Source organism: Clarias gariepinus, chromosome 5, assembly GCF_024256425.1.
Source record: "Clarias gariepinus isolate MV-2021 ecotype Netherlands chromosome 5, CGAR_prim_01v2, whole genome shotgun sequence".
NCBI lineage: Eukaryota > Metazoa > Chordata > Actinopteri > Siluriformes > Clariidae > Clarias > Clarias gariepinus.
The window spans coordinates 7,864,957-7,879,122 of NC_071104.1; the positions used below are offsets into that span (position 1 = coordinate 7,864,957).

Here is a 14,166-nt window from a genome sequence, read left to right on the forward strand (position 1 = left end):
ATCTTCTTATTTGTCCAGATGAGCTTTTGCAAAGGCCAAGTGAGTTTTTGTGTGCCTTATCTGGAGAAGTGGTGTCCTCCTTGGTCTGCGTCCATGGAACCCAGTGGTGTGCAGTGTCCGTTGGACTGTGTGCCTTGAGATGTTGCCACCAGGAGGGCCCAGAATTATCAGGATGGCTTTGGTGGTGATCCTTGGATTCTTTTTTACCTCTCTCACTATCCTCCTGGCCATCACAGCTGTCACTTTCGGCTTCTGACCACGTCCTCTGAGATTTTTCACAGTGCGGAACGTCTTGTATTTTTAATTAATACGTCGCACTGTAGCCACTATAACTTTAAAACATTTAGATATGGTCTTATAGCCCTTTCCTGACTTGTGAGCAGCCAAGGGCTTGACTAATACATGTACTCTATGCATATACTGTATATATACACTCCTAAACTGTCATGCCACGTCAAGCCACAGTCTCGCCATGATCACTAAAAGCATTCCCGTTCCTTTCTCCCAACCACTGCTTCCAACTCACCACCTCACCTTCCGCTCTCCACACACCTGTCTCCTATCAGCAATCACCTCTCATGCCTATTTAAGCCATGTGCTGACACCACCACATCGCCAGTTTATTGTGTGCCTTCTCAGCCTCAATTTACCAGCGTTATCTCTCGTCTCAGCCTGCCAAGTATCGACCTCGCTTCGCCCCTTTGACTACGACTTCGCCTTTCGTTTTGGATCTGACACATTTGGAGTTTTCCCGTTACCGACTGCTTACCTGCCATCGACCACGAATCTGGATCACGGACATCTTCCCCTTTCTTCGGCTTCGACCCTCGCCAGCTCCACGACCCCGATTTATCTCCTCTCCTAACCGGACTCACGCTGCCGTTTTTCGCCGGCTCCGATCGCTCCTGCCTTCCCGCAAGGCTCAGGCTTCTTCATACCGGCATAAAGCTCGCGCTTCCGCGTCTCTGCGAGTCAAGCGTCGCACACCCCCCCCTTCTCACTCGGCCCGCTCGTGTCGGCGCTCCGCGCTTCCGCTTTCCAGTGGATTTATTTCAAATCCCAGCTCTACGCGGAATTAAGGTCAAGACATTTAAACTATAACGTTGTCAACCAAGTCACAAGCACCCAAACTCCATTTGCTATCTAAAGTGATCTGTTTCTTCTGCGTTTGGATCCACCACGCCCCCTACCGTTCCCTGACAGAATAAACTGGCCAAGGAATAGATCCAGCAGAAGCCGCTCGCCTGAGGGGGGCACTGGAGAGCCAAGGAGCCCTCTTAGGCACTCACCAGCAGGAAATCTCTCAGATAACTAGTACTCTTCAAACCATCACAAAAACTTTGCAATCTCTCTCTGCTCAGATTCAGGATCGGCCACCTCCTGCACCCACTCCTCGCCCCCCCACTCAGATACTTCCTTCCTCTCAGGAGCCACGCCTCCCTGCTCCACCTACCTATGACGGCAACCCAGGCACGTGTCGTTCTTTTTTATCTCAATGCTCCCTCGTGCTAGAGCTGCAGGCTATGTCATTTCCCACAGAGCGTTCCAAAGTCGCCTATAGTATCACCCTGCTCACTGGAAAGGCTAGAGAATGGGGGACGGCATTATGGGATGCCCAAGTTCCATGCTGCTTCACGTATAAGACCTTCACTGACGAAATGAGAAGAGTTTTCGATCGCTCATTCACGGGGCATCAGGCGGCAACCCAGATACTTCAGCTTCGTCAAGGAACACGCTCCGTCTCAGACTATGCCATAGATTTCCGGACTCTGGCTCCCTCCTGTGACTGGAATGAAAGAGCCCTTTTTGATTGCTTCCTCCATGGTCTCTCGGATTCAATCAAAGATGAGCTCGCGGCTCGAGATCTCCCCTCGGATCTGCAGGGGCTCATCGACCTCGCAACCCGCGTTGACGCCCGGAGAAGGATTCGGCGTAGTGAACGGCAGCCTTCGCTCGTTCCTTACACCCCAGTACCTGTCCTAGCCCCCCCCGAGACAACCCCTGAACCCACGCAAATAGGTCGCACGCGCATTTCGACAAGGGAGCGTCAGCGCCGCAGAGACGATGGCGCCTGCTTCTACTGCGGCCAGACAGGCCACGTCGTGCGATCCTGCCCACTAAAAGGGCAGGCCCCCCCGTAATTCTGGGGATGCAGGGGGGCCCAACTTCTAGCTCTTCCCCGGACCAGCGCTCATTTTTTTTAGTGACTGTGACCCATGAAGATCGGTCTTATGCCACTCATGCCTTAGTGGACTCCGGGGCGGACCAGAACCTAATTTCCTCCTCTACTGCCTCCGACTTCCAAATCCCCCTCACTCCCCTGTGCCAGCCTTTTTCTGTCCAGGCCCTTGATGGTAGCAGACTCACTCCCATCACCCATCGCATTGCCCCCATCACCCTACAGTTTTCAGGCAACCACACAGAGACTATTTCCCTCCTGACTGTACAAAATGCTCATGCACCCATTGTTTTAGGGCTCCCTTGGCTCAGATTACATAACCCCCACATTGATTGGATTAAAAGGAGTATACTTGATTGGAGCCCCACCTGCCTCTCCTCATGTCTACGCTCAGCCCCTGTGGACCAGACCTCGCCAGCATCACTAGAGGAGATACCTGACTTAACTAAGGTTCCCGCTGAATATCATGATTTGCGACAGGTGTTCAGTAAGTCACGGGCGATCTCCTTACCACCTCACCGCCCCTATGACTGCGTTATTGACCTGCTTCCCGGCACCTCCCCACCCAAGGGGCGACTCTACTCACTTTCTCGCCCAGAGAGAGAGGCCATGAATCATTACATTAACGAGTCACTAGCAGCAGGCATAATCCGTCCGTCGTCTTCTCCGGCGGGAGCTGGGTTTTTCTTTGTTGAAAAAAAAGACAAGTCCCTCAGACCTTGTATTGATTACAGAGGCTTAAACGAGATCACAGTAAAGAACCGTTACCCCCTCCCGCTGATGACGTCCGCCTTCGAACTTCTTCAGGATGCCCATGTTTTTACCAAGCTTGACTTAAGAAATGCCTACCACCTTGTCAGGATACGGGAGGGTGATGAGTGGAAGACTGCCTTCAACACCCCCACGGGCCACTATGAATATCTTGTAGTCCCATTCGGTCTGACCAATGCACCGGCCGTGTTCCAGGCCCTCATAAACGATGTCCTTAGAGACTTCCTCAATGTTTTCATCTTTGCTTATTTAGACGATATCCTAATTTTTTCACGTTCTATAAGGGAACACAAATGTCATGTCCGCCAGGTCTTGCAACGGCTGTTGGAGAACAAGCTCTACGTTAAGGCAGAAAAATGTGAGTTTCACTGCACCTCCACCTCCTTTTTAGGCCACTCCATCTCCCCGGTAGGCATCCAGATGGACCCCGCTAAGGTCAAGGCAGTTACTGACTGGCCAGTACCCTCCTCGCGACGCGAACTTCAGCGGTTCCTGGGGTTTGCTAACTTTTATCGTCGCTTCATCCGAAGTTATAGCACGGTGGCAGCCCCGCTCACGGCACTAACCTCTTCCAAAACGCCATTCCGATGGAACTCGCGGGCTGAGGAGGCTTTCAGGGAACTTAAGCACCGCTTCACCACGGCGCCCGTCCTCATTTTTCCTGACCCCGCCCTCCAGTTTGTTTTAGAGGTAGACGCATCGGAAACTGGAGTAGGAGCTATCCTGTCACAGAGGTCTCCCAAGGATAATAAACTCCACCCCTGCTCTTTCTTCTCTCGCCGACTTACCCCCCCTGAACGTAATTATGGCATCGGGGATCGTGAGCTTCTGGCAGTCAAGCTGGCACTTGAGGAATGGAGACATTGGTTAGAAGGGGGCGAACATTCCTTCCTCGTATGGACGGATCACCGAAACCTTGAATATCTAAAGACAGCTAAAAGACTGAACTCACGCCAGGTCACTGTTTTTTTCCCGTTTCCAGTTCACGTTGTCTTACCGTCCTGGGACCAAGAATGGAAAACCTGATGCTCTCTCCCGACAGTTCTCTACCCCTCAAGACACGTCCACGCCAGAGACAATCCTACCCCCTCACTGCCTCATTGCAATCACCCAACTGGACGTAGAGCACCTGGTTCAGCAGACCCTGGAACAAGAACCAGGCCCAAGTATCGTTCCCGCAAATAAACTCTTTGTTCCAGCCTCCGTGCGCCCTCAGGTATTGGACTGGGCCCACGGTTCCAGATTGGCTTGCCACCCTGGAGCAGCACGCACTCTTTTCCTCCTGCACCAACGCTTCTGGTGGCCCACAATCAAAGAGGATGTAAAGAACTTTGTGGCCTCCTGCGATATCTGTTCCAGAAACAAGAACACTAACCGACCTCCGGAGGGCCTACTCAGACCTCTCCCCATCCCTCACCGCCCCTGGTCTCACATATCTCTCGACTTCGTCACCGGCCTACCACCGTCACAGAATAACACCTGCATCCTGACCATTGTGGACCGTTTCTCTAAATCGGCCCACTTTATCCCACTACCCAAGCTCCCGTCTGCCAAGGAAACTGCTGAGCTCCTGGTCAATCATGTCTTTCGACTTCACGGGCTTCCTGTCGACATCGTCTCGGACAGGGGTCCCCAGTTCTCGGCTCAGTTCTGGAAGGCTTTTTGCAACCTTGTCGGCGCCACCCCCAGCCTCTCATCTGGATTCCACCCACAAACTAACGGGCAAACTGAGCGAATGAACCAGGAACTCGAGAAGGCCCTAAGGTGCATGGCTTCCCGGGACCCATCCTCTTGGAGCAGATTCATTCCCTGGGTCGAGTATGCCCACAACTCGCTCCCAACTTCCTCCACAGGCATGTCCCCCTTTCACTGCTGCCTGGGTTATCAACCACCCCTCTTTCCTGCCCAAGAAGAGGAGGTGGCGGTTCCCTCAGCGCTAAACTTTGTCCGTCGCTGCAAAAGGACATGGCAGCAGGCCCGCAAGCAACTCTTGCACACTGTGAGTACCTTCCAGCGTTATGCTAACCGTCATCGATCATCGGCCCCCAGGTATCGTGTCGGTCAAAGGGTCATGCTATCTACACGGGACCTTTCCCTCAAGACCGCTTCGAAGAAGCTCTCTCCAAGGTTCGTTGGCCCCTTCACTATAAACCGCATCATCAATCCATGCTCTGTCCGGCTATCGCTACCTCTCACCATGCGCCGAATTAACCCCACTTTCCACGTCTCCCAGATTCGTCGCCTGGCCACTTGCCCACTGTCCATACCCTCCCAACCCCCTCCACCCCCCCGACTCATAGATGGGGGTGAAGCCTTTACTGTTCACAGACTCCTCAAGTCTCGCCGCCGTGGGCGTGGTCTCCAGTATTTAGTGGACTGGGAGGGCTACGGTCCTGAAGAGAGAAGCTGGGTACCTGCAAGATTCATCCTAGACTGCTCATTGATCACTGATTTTCACAGACTTCACCCCGAGGCACCTGGTAGAACGCCTGGGGGCGTTCGTAGGGGGGAGGGTACTGTCATGCCACGTCAAGCCACAGTCTCGCCATGATCACTAAAAGCATTCCCGTTCCTTTCTCCCAACCACTGCTTCCAACTCACCACCTCACCTTCCGCTCTCCACACACCTGTCTTCTATCAGCAATCACCTCTCATGCCTATTTAAGCCATGTGCTGACACCACCACATCGCCAGTTTATTGTGTGCCTTCTCAGCCTCAATTTACCAGCGTTATCTCTCGTCTCAGCCTGCCAAGTATCGACCTCGCTTCGCCCCTTTGACTACGACTTCGCCTTTCGTTTTGGATCTGACACATTTGGAGTTTTCCCGTTACCGACTGCTTACCTGCCATTGACCACGAATCTGGATCACGGACATCTTCCCCTTTCTTCGGCTTCGACCCTCGCCAGCTCCACGACCCCGATTTATCTCCTCTCCTAACCGGACTCACGCCGGCTCCGCTCGCTCCTGCCTTCCCGCAAGGCTCAGGCTTCTTCATACCGGCATAAAGCTCGCGCTTCCGCGTCTCTGCGAGTCAAGCGTCGCACACCCCCCCCCTTCTCTCTCGGTCCGCTCGTGTCGGCGCTCCGCGCTTCCGCTTTCCAGTGGATTTATTTCAAATCCCAGCTCTACGCGGAATTAAGGTCAAGACATTTAAACTATAACGTTGTCAACCAAGTCACAAGCACCCAAACTCCATTTGCTATCTAAAGTGATCTGTTTCTTCTGCGTTTGGATCCACCACGCCCCCTACCGTTCCCTGACATAAACAAAATCTTAAGACCTGGAAAAATATTACAAGTATTTTCTTGTTCATAAGATTCTGGTAATATTTTCCCTGGATTTATTATTTTGTTCATGAGGGTATATACAATAAAACTTAGAAACCAGAATCATTAAATTAATTATTTATGAAAAAAAAATGTTTCCTGATATTAATTATTGCGTGTGTGTGTGTGTGTGTGTGTGTGTGTATACCTGTCTATAACTCAATGTAAAAACTCCGAGGTAGGCTACTACAGCAGCTGAGACGAGAATATCTCCAGTTAGATTGATGTAGAGTTCGCCCGAGCTCAATGCCGTCTCACTCCAACGTGTCTTCTCCCCTCCTAAACCGCCAATCAGCTGATTTGCTCTCTCCATCTTCTTAGTACACAGGGCCACCTATCAGAAATGATGAGCTCACATTATTTTGCCCAAATCTTTTATAATATAGTAACACCTATTGTATACCTTTTTAAAAAAATTATTAAACAAGAAGGACTTCATTATTCATGGCACAGAGGCTCTAATTAATAAACTTAATGGAGTATTTAAAATTAAATGTTTTTGTAGCATTTGGGCAAGAGATAGACATTGCCCTGTTAATGTGATGTTTAATATGTTTGGTGGAGCATGAAATAATTTTTTTTTTTTTAACTAAACGTTGAACTGTACTGCCAATTGTAAGGGACCACAACTAGAGGTCGCTGTTTTTCATTTGTAGTTTTTGTTGGCTGACTCAGTTTCCCAGAAGGCACTTCGGTCAGGTGATGCAAATGCACACCTGGGCCGAGGTAGCCATTAATCTAACTATAAATAGCTGTTTAGTCTGGGAAACTGGGTTGAGCATTATTAGTTAAAACTTCTTTCATTTGTGTGGCCGTTTTGTTTTGTTTTGTTTTGTTTTGTTTTGTGTTGAGTTCTTTGTTTAGTTTATATTTTGATTTAAGTTCTGTTGACTTGGGCAATGTTTTTTGTATATGTTTTGTGTGTCTATGTTGGTGGAGCTGATTCAGTCATGTCATGTGTGGTGTTGTGAGTATGTCGGTTGTTGTCCCCCTGTTTTCTTGTGTGTTTAGCTAGAGCGGGGGTCCGTTCTTCGTACGTCGCTTGACACATCCGAGATGAATTGACACATCTAAGATGAGATCATCGAGCTAATTACGATCTTGCTAAGTTGGTTCTTCGAGCTCACCTGTTGTTGATGATTAGTATAGCTGGATTTAGTTGTCTGGGATTATTGCGCGTCGTGGATTGGTTTAAAAGGCGCTATGCACCGACAGTGAAAACACTGATCACAAGCCCTTTGATTGGTTGATGAAATGGGAAAAGAGCGGCTCAACTTTTTTTTGTAACACGTGTTATGCGCTGAAATGCCCCCCTGCCATGGATTGCCCCCCCTACATAATCGCTATCAAATATTATATTAGAACATAAATTCATAGGTTAATGGTTTACTAATTACATGAGACAATAAAATAAAATAAGAAATAAATATGTTTTATATGAAAAAATTGAAATATTAATATTTTTTCAAATACAACATGTATACTTTTATATTGTTTATGTTATAATAAAATTAGTTTCGTCCAATTTATCATTATAAAATATTTATTTTTAATATATATAAATATTTATTTGCATATTTTTATGAGAAACCCCTGAAAAATAAATGTGTTACAAAATAAACATTATACAAGAATTTGTATTAATGGTCTTGACGGCTGTCTCGTGCATAGGGTTTATTATGATAGTAATATCATATTTGATAATAATAAAGCTATGAATTTATGTTTATATATAATATTTGATAGCGATTATGTGTGTGTGTGTGGGGGGAGTCCATGGCAGGGGGCATATACTTTCCTTTTTCCACGTGAGTCAGTCGTGCTCTTTAACCAATCAGATGTGACCTCGCCATTTCAACCAATCATAACCCGCCAGGAGCGTAGGCTAAATCCTGTTTACATGAAATAAACCTGCTCCCGAGCAGGTTCAAGCTTACGGATATGTTGCTACTGTATGACAACAAATGCTAGAAGCGCATCGAAGAACGAAACAATCCAAGATCAGGACAAATCCACAACAATTAAATCCAGCTAACTGAGTTAGCGACGTATGAAGAACGGACCCCAGGTAAGTAGATAGGTGTGTGTTTGGCTAGGAGTGTGTTTAGCTAAAATCTATGTTGAGCTAACTAGCATGCTTCTAGCCATAGCCCCTTTACGTCTCTAGCCATTCTGTGTTTCCTGCCTCCCTAGTTTCCGAGTGAGCCTAGCCTTTGAGTGTCCCCTATCCTAGCCACTGGGTATCCTCTGTCTCTGTGTTTCTGTGCCCCAATTCCCTAGTGTTGTGTTGAGCTATTAGGTAAGTGTAGCTTAGTGCATGTCGGGCTAAAGACATGCTTAGCTAAATGAATGTGTAGCTAACTGCCATGGTTAAGTGCTTTTAACCAGGTTTAGCTAAAAGCCATGTCTAGCTGATTGCCATGTCTTTAGCCCTAGTCCCGTCTCTACGTGTCTCTCCTTGTCTCTGGTCTCTCTCTTGTCTCCCGTCTCTACGCGTCTCCCGTCTCGTCGGGGGTCTAGTCTCGTCCTGTTTCAGCTCCCCAAGTAGTTTGTGTGTCCTGTCACGTGTTTCGTCATCTGCCTGTATTTCACCACAGGATGTGTGTCAGTCGTCCTTCTGCCTGTGTTTCGCCACAGGACGTGTGTTAGGCATCCGTCTGCCTGTGTTTCGCTACCAATTTTAAACGTAGTGTAACAGGCATTAGTGCCTGTTGGTGTCCCTTAGTCTGTGTCCTGCCAGAGAGCCCATGTTTAACCCCATGCTATTAAGTATTGTTTGAGTTTGTTTGTTCCTTTGTTTGTTTTGTGTCTATTATTTCTGTGACAACCCTTACTAAAAGACTCTTTTTGTTAAAACTACCCCTCTACCTTTATGCCTGCTCTCTCCGCCCACAGCGATCAACATCCGCCAATACACCCCACTCATGACACCAATAACCAAAGTGGATCTTGTATTGTTTAAGGATATTGGGGTAATTTTGGGATTGATTCCAGATTCACTGTGACTCATTGGTTCATAATGACATATGAATAAATGATCAGTGTACTTTTATAGCTCATAACACAACTTTGGATTACTATACCATATAGCTAACACTTGCGTTTTAATTCCACCAATGCCATATTGATCATTTAAATACGTTCTGACTGACACATGGACAAATTATTATTATTAGTTTGACTAACTTGATTTTCCAGCTCGGTTTTCTTGTTCATGTTGTCCTTTAGAGTCTCTTCAAGTTTTTCCAGTTGTTCCTGGACAACCTTTAAAGTTTCCCGCTTCTTCTGGAGGCTGTCTGTCGCTAGCTTCAGTTTAGCTTCTGCTTGCTCACCCTTCTCTCTCTTAGGAGCCACAACTTTTGCCACCCTGGGAGACAAGACATTATAGGGATGATTTATTTCACCATAAACTTTTTAAACAGCTTTGGTGTTAAAGAATAATTAAATAATGCAGACTGTATTTTCCTATTTTACTGAAATTTTTAATCAGGGACAAACTGATAATTATAATTTATATATATTTCCTCACATGCTTCAAACTTATTTGCATAGATAGTTTTTTTTTTATCTATTAACCTGCTTTACAATAATGAGCACTGTTAAAGCGTTTTGTAAATAAAATTGAGTTAAATTGAATGAGAATCATTTACTTAGTGCTATGATCTGAAATGGTTACTTTATGTTCTACAAACTCACTTGTCATAAGAATCCATAGCACAGACCCACTTGCAAAGGCCCTCAGCTGCAGTGGATGCTGACCGGATTTTTTCTGGGACAAAGTCAGGGTTGGAGATATATTTGTTGCGAATGATCGTCATGTAAGCAGGTGGAATGTTGTCTTTATTGTAGTCATGCAGACTCTGGAGGAACTTCATGTCACCTAGAAGCTTCTTGGCTGGGCCCCAGAAGTCCTCAATCTTTTTGCCAGGGGTGGAAGGATCAGGGATGCGGTCAGGTTTTATGCCTTTGAGGATACAAATGGCCTCCATCACGAGTTTGACTCCAGCTGGAGGGTTTTTCATGGACTTCACCAGCGTAATATCCTACAGAGAAGCAGACAAATTTTTAAGTTAACGCAATGTACTTACATGTATAGTATTTGTGTATGTGTTTGCTTGCCTGTTGAGTAAGTGTATCAAGTGCGGACAAAGCTGCCTGCAGGATGGGCATAGCAACAGCCAAGTCTGCATCACACTCATCTTTGATGGCCTTGGCAGCTGTGGCCTTTTCATTTGCCTCTGCTTCTTCCACACTAACAACCTTTTCTTTCTTGGCCACCTCCACAGATTCACGCTTAACCACCACCATTATCTCATCCACTTTTTTGCTAGCCACGCGAAGCTCAGGCTGGAGCGCCTCCAGTTCACTTCGCATGGTGTCCACTTGAGCAGCAGCATAATTCAACTTCTCTAGACCGACCTCATACCGCTCTTTTAGCTGCATTACCTCACTGGGGAGAAAAGAATGATATAATATGAGGTATTGAATGAAGTAATATACATCTTGAAACATTTTTCATCAGCTGAAATTTAAATATAGAAATTTACACCGTGCTTAATTACAGACTCTTATGAACATGCAAAAAGACATTTACGCTCGCTTGGACTCCAGCAGGACTTTGAAGGTGGAGATGAGTTCCAGGTAGGAAGTTGGGGTGACGTAGTTGTGGCGCTGCAGCTCAACCAGAAAGCGTGTCGAAAGATTGATGGTGGAAGTGTGGAATTTTTGGCACATGTCTATGCAGCCAGTGCGGACATCATCTGTCATCTCGGTGTCCTCCAGGAACCGAGATGCCACAGCCTGTAAAGCATCATCGGGCCAGCTCTTAAGGGAAGAATTCAAAAAACAAAGTGAATGCGGGCAACAGGAGAGTACATGCTTTTTACTGTATGGACAATGTTTGTAGAACCAGCTGATCACATGCAGTTCAGTTAGTCTGCCATTTGTTTTTCACATCTTGCTTTTACCTTTGTGGTATGAGATGCTGAAAACCTTCAAGAGGTTTTGATGGTCAGATGGTCACATACTTACACATATACTATATATAATATCATCCCACCTGTATACTGTACACAGATGCAATGCTTACCTGAAACCAGTCTATGGTGCAGCAGTTGATAAGTGCAGGGAAACGACGCAGACGGCCTCGGAAGGCGTCACCTATTGGACTCATGGCCAGAACCACATGCATTTGACTACGACATCGTTCTACAAACATGTTAAACAGAGCCAGAGAACTTCCATCTGTCTGCTTCTCCCGCTCCCGCTGACGATCCAGGGCCCGCATACGTTCACAGATTTCTTGCTTCTCGTCCACAGAAAACTGATTCGGAACTTCACCTGTGTTGAGCATGTTGCTAACATCTTCAAGAAAGGACTCCATCTTGATCTGTGTGTCAGTGAAGAGGAAAACCCCATGGGTCTCCCCGAATGTTGATTTGCGCATAATTTGTTTAAGATCTTCACGCCATTCTGTCATGCCATAACTCTTGGAGATCTCCACCTGGAAGAGGTCAGCTTCAGCCATGTGAGCAGCTAAGCGAGTCAGGGACTGCCTACCACTGCCTCCAACACCAACTAGGAGTGCATGACCCCGTGGCTGTTTTAGGATACGAGAAATCCTACAGACGTGCTCGATGGCAAATCGGAAGAGTACAAGTTTCATGGGAGCCTTGCTGATGTTGTTAAAGTCCTCTAAATGGGCCTCAACCACCTGTCGTAGCAGATCGAGGTTATTAACCTCAAGGTAGTTTCGGTCACCCTGTGTGTCGTGAAAGTCACAGAACATAAGGCTGCGCAAGTCATCTTCAGTTACGCATCCATCAGAATCGAAGTCAAGGTGCTTGAAAAGCTGATGAAAATCCTCCTTTAGAAGAGACTTGCAGACTGTTTGCAAAAACTCCACCATCCAGGTGCGATCTGATGGGTGAACCAAGCGGTCATAAAAAACTCTCTGCACCTGAAACAATACAAGCATTCTGTCAGAACTTTCTGAGGTCTCTTAATATCTAAGAACAAGCCTTTAGTATAAAATAATTTCTTAAACTACTTTTTGTTATTCCTACCTCATGCACCCACAAGCGTTTAATAGCTTTGGGGTCATCTGCACTCTCTGGGCAAGATAAACAAATGCCCTGGATGACACGGGAGAAATCCCGCAGGTTGAAAAGATAATGTGACTTGTCTGGGGTAGGCAGCAAGTTCTTAGTGGCCTCCCGATACACTGCCAGGGTGGCACCCACGATCTGAGACGTGAGTGGGGCAAATGCTCCAGGAAAGGGATGTCTAAATAACAGCACAAGTACACATTAATTTTAGAATATTATGCAAATGTCGGCATTGAAGAAGACTACACCAAAAACACAAAATTATTAGAAAATTTAGAATTATGCGCTAAAGATTAATTAAGCCTGTAAAAATTATTCTACTGATTACTTAGTTAATCTAATATTATACATTTAAAATAATTGTACATGTAAAATACTTCTTAAGGTTCAGAAAAGGAATCACTATAATTTATAAGCCACAGTCACCGTATAGTTAAGTGCCAATCCAGGATTCTGGAGAAAATTGTATGCATGGTCTTCTCGTCAAATTCATTAATTGTTACTGTGTTAAAATGCCGGAGGAAGCGAGCTGTCACTGGGTTTCTTCCACCACCTAAGAATTACAGAAAGATAAGAGGAAGTACATAAGTCACACATTCCTTTTGACAACAAAAAACAAAAGACAAAACCAGGTGTCAATTAGTCTTTTATCCTTGTTATTATTCACATTCTGTGTGAGATAGCCAGCCTTACCAGGAGGCCCCATGGCACACATCAGCTGGATGTCCACCAGGTGGATTGTGGAGCAGTCCTTCATGTCATACCAGTTCCAGTGGTCCAGCCACTGGCGCAGAAGCTCCACAGGAGGCTGAGCACCGTATGTCTCTCTTGCAGGCATATTCACATCATCCACAAACACCACCTACACAGAGAACACATTTAAGCAACACACAAATATTACAATAAAATAATGTGCTTTACCATCTTATTCCACTGCATGAACCATCCTACAAGATTTAGACAAGATTAATACAATCCTAAACAATGTTTAAACTGGGACCTTTTAAAAATATTTAAAAAAAAATTTTTTTGGATAGACTTGGCCTTGAATCATTAAACCTCTCACACCACAGGTTTTGCACAGAATAAAACAGTTTAACTGAGTGTCCCCAGACATGGAAATCATAGATCAACATCGGTTTGCTTTTCCTCTACAATAAACAATACTGGATATACAGTACAATAAAAACCTGTATTATGTAATGTTATACACTCAACAAAAATATAAACGCAACACTATTGTTTCTGCTCTGATTTTTCATGAGATGGACTTAAAGATCTAAAATTCATTCCAGATACACAATATTACCATTTCTCTCAAACATTGTTCACAAATCAGTCTAAATGTGTGATAGTGAGCACTTCTGCTTTGCTGAGATAATCCATCCCACCTCACAGGTGTGCCACATCAAGATGCTGATCTGACATCATGAATAGTGCACAGGTGTACCTTATACTGCCCACAATAAAAGGCCACCCTGGAATGTGCAGTTTTGTCTTACAGCAAAATGCCACAGATGCCACAAGCATTGAGGGAGCGTGCAATTGGCATGCTGACAGCAGGAATGTCAACCAGATCTGTTGCTCGTGCATTGAATGTTCATTTCTCCACCATAAGCCATCTCCCAAGGCGTTTCAGAGAATATGGCAGTACATCCAACCGGCCTCACAACCGCAGACCACGTGTAACCACACCAGCCCAGGACCTCCACATCCAGCAGGTTCACCTCCAAGATCGTCTGAGACCAGCCACTCAGACAGCTGCCGAAACAATTGGTTT

The 14,166-nt window shown here is 46.1% G+C and overlaps 1 protein-coding gene across 1 annotated transcript in view; it reads right to left on the reverse strand.

The window, feature by feature from the left end:
* The window catches only part of LOC128524004 (dynein axonemal heavy chain 7-like), a 57,505-nt gene that overhangs the window by 16,672 nt on the left and 26,667 nt on the right, over positions 1-14,166 (reverse strand). The window contains exons 36-44 of the mRNA XM_053496265.1: positions 13,080-13,248; positions 12,813-12,939; positions 12,345-12,564; positions 11,369-12,238; positions 10,874-11,103; positions 10,399-10,729; positions 9,976-10,322; positions 9,466-9,646; positions 6,428-6,613 (exon numbers count right to left, since the gene is read on the reverse strand). Coding sequence (XP_053352240.1) covers positions 6,428-6,613; positions 9,466-9,646; positions 9,976-10,322; positions 10,399-10,729; positions 10,874-11,103; positions 11,369-12,238; positions 12,345-12,564; positions 12,813-12,939; positions 13,080-13,248 — 2,661 coding nt within the window. The remainder of the gene's footprint in view (positions 1-6,427; positions 6,614-9,465; positions 9,647-9,975; positions 10,323-10,398; positions 10,730-10,873; positions 11,104-11,368; positions 12,239-12,344; positions 12,565-12,812; positions 12,940-13,079; positions 13,249-14,166) is intronic.